The sequence below is a fragment of the Nansenia antarctica genome, assembly GCF_963989245.1.
Source record: "Nansenia antarctica genome assembly, chromosome: 19".
NCBI classification, from domain to species: Eukaryota; Metazoa; Chordata; class Actinopteri; order Argentiniformes; family Microstomatidae; genus Nansenia; species Nansenia antarctica.
In genome coordinates, this window is record NC_137692.1 from 17,469,897 (window position 1) to 17,472,396 (window position 2,500).

The window sequence follows — 2,500 nt, forward strand, 5'->3', positions numbered from 1 at the left end:
AATGATCGGAGCACTTTGAGCTGAAACGTTGACAGGAATAGTGCTATACAAATAAAGGTTATATTATTATTATAATTATTATCATTATTATTACTATTATTATTATTATTATTACTATTATTATTATTACTATTATTATTACTATTATTATTACTATTATTATTACTATTACTATTATTATTATTATTATTATTATTATTGTTATTGTTATTGTTACCAACGTCAATCATTTAAATGCCCGACTGGAGAACACGGTTTCAGTATTAAAGAGCCTGAAAGCCTCCAGGCTTAGTACATTAACCATGACAACGAGATATAAGAATTACATTTGTACATTTTTGGTTTGTGGAAGAACCTCATATAAATAATATAACAGGGTTAGGGTACTCACCGGCATCATCTTAGCCTCGTAACGCATTTATCCGATCGACACCAAATCCTCTGATCGAAAGCAGGTTTAGTTTCGGGTGAAATTGTGATGATCGCTCCTGTCTTCTTTCTCCTGTCTTCTTTCTCCTGTCTTCTCCTGTCTCCTGGTGGGGTTGGAAAGTCAAATGTAACGCGTAACCGTGCGTGAAAGTATCCAAATTACAATTAATGTACACTTAATGTAACAGGCCTGTGCAGTTTCATACTACTGTTGGGACCTGTTGCCACTGGAAAAACGAGGCCTTGGCTTGGAAAGTTTTCTGTCTGTCGCGATCGTAGCCTATGTGCGTCGCTTCGGAAGTTTAACGCGTCGCTTTAAACACATGTTGTTTTTAACAACCATGACCTGATCGAATAGTGCCGATGTATAATGTCGTATGTTTAATATCTGATATTGTTCTGTACTTGCCCCCCGAGGACGTAGTGTGTCTGGTATCCAGCCTCGGAGCAGCGCTGAAAGTGTTGTTCCTCCTCCCTGCCTCTCCCGGCGTGACGCTTCAGGAGGAACTCATCCCTTTGGAATTTGAGAGGCTCCGCCCCCTTTTGGACAATGAAAACACACACACAGGCTGTGTTCGAAATGGCATACTAGCATACTAGCATACTCAATTAGTATATACTGCATACTAGCATACTCAATTAGTATATACTGCATACTGCTTACTAAATTCATAATAAGTATGCCAATACCAGCCGACCGAAAATCTAGTATCCATTTCTTGCATACTCAAATTTCACATAATCTACACAGTGTGAAACGCACTGCATACTCAAAATCTACGTCATATCTAGTATGAGTAGTATGCTAGTATGCCATTCCGAACACAGCCACACACACACACACACACACACGCACGCGCACGCACACATACACGCGCGCACACACGCACGCACGCACACACACACGGTATGTTTTAAAACATCAACGACGATGTTTATGAACATTAATTCCAACTTTAAGCCAAGTTTGTAAGAGGCTAGGAAAAACAAAAAGTCCCATAGTTCCACCACACACAGTAGGGCTGAACAGTCATGCGCAGAAGTGTCCACACAAACGGTGTTGCCAGATCGGGCGTGTTTTTAGACTGGTGGGTTTAGGATGTAAGTTGCCAATCCCATCTGGCAACCCTGTCAGTGTTGCCAAATTGGGCATTTCTTTTTTTTAAATCTTTTTTTGTTAATACTGTGGTTGGTTGGGCTGGAAATCGTCAATCCCATCTGGCAACCCTGTCAGTGTTGCCAAATTGGGCGTTTCTTTTTTTCTTTTAATACTGTGGTTGGTTGGGCTGGAAATGGTCAATCCCATCTGGCAACCCTGTCAGTGTTGCCAAATTGGGCGTTTCTTTTATTTATTTTTTATTTTTAATACTGTGGTTGGTTGGGCTGGAAATTGTCAATCCCATCTGGCAACTCTGTCAGTGTTGCCATTTTTTTTTTTCATTTTTTTTCTTCATACTGTGGTTGGTTGGGCTGGAAATTGTCAATCCCATCTGGCAACCCTGTCAGAGTTGCCAGTTTGGGCGTTTTCTTCCTTTTTTTTCCCCCTTCACACTGGTAGGTTGGGCTGGAAATTGTCCCATCCCATCTGGCAACCCTGTGCAACACGCTTTGAGAGGATCTCAAACACAAACACGCGTTTCCAGGTTGTGTTTCTGCCACAGTGTTTGTTGTCGTCTCATCTTCTTCACAGACACAGTGAAAAGCTACTGGGGGAGAAAGAAAGACAGAGAAATGGGTGAACCACAGGTGGCTGCGATGTGCGACCAGCTCACCAAAGCGGTGACCGTGATCATGGACCCGGGGTCCGGCCAAAGATACCGCCTGGAGGCCCTGAAGGTAGCTAGCATGCTAACATGCTAACATGCTAACGCTGCAGTCACGCTTTAGCAGCGCGGTGGCTTCTGGCCGGTACAGGTGGACAACATCTTTGGATAGAATTATAAGGTTCTATCTCCATTTTTGTCAAAATTGAGTTTTTTTTACATAATCTGATCCATTAGGTGTTTATTAATGCCTGTGTGGTGTTCTTTTTTAAAATGTTGACATTTTTGAGTTAGTAATTAATAAAATA

At 41.5% G+C, this 2,500-nt stretch overlaps 1 protein-coding gene across 1 annotated transcript in view; it reads left to right on the forward strand.

Annotated features, from left to right (window-relative positions):
* Positions 1-2,146: 2,146 nt before the first annotated feature.
* xpo5 (exportin 5) overlaps positions 2,147-2,500 on the forward strand; it is a 26,599-nt gene continuing 26,245 nt past the window's right edge. The window contains exon 1 of the mRNA XM_080549158.1: positions 2,147-2,265. Within this exon, the coding sequence (XP_080405284.1) occupies positions 2,161-2,265 (105 nt within the window). The 5' untranslated portion in view covers positions 2,147-2,160. The remainder of the gene's footprint in view (positions 2,266-2,500) is intronic.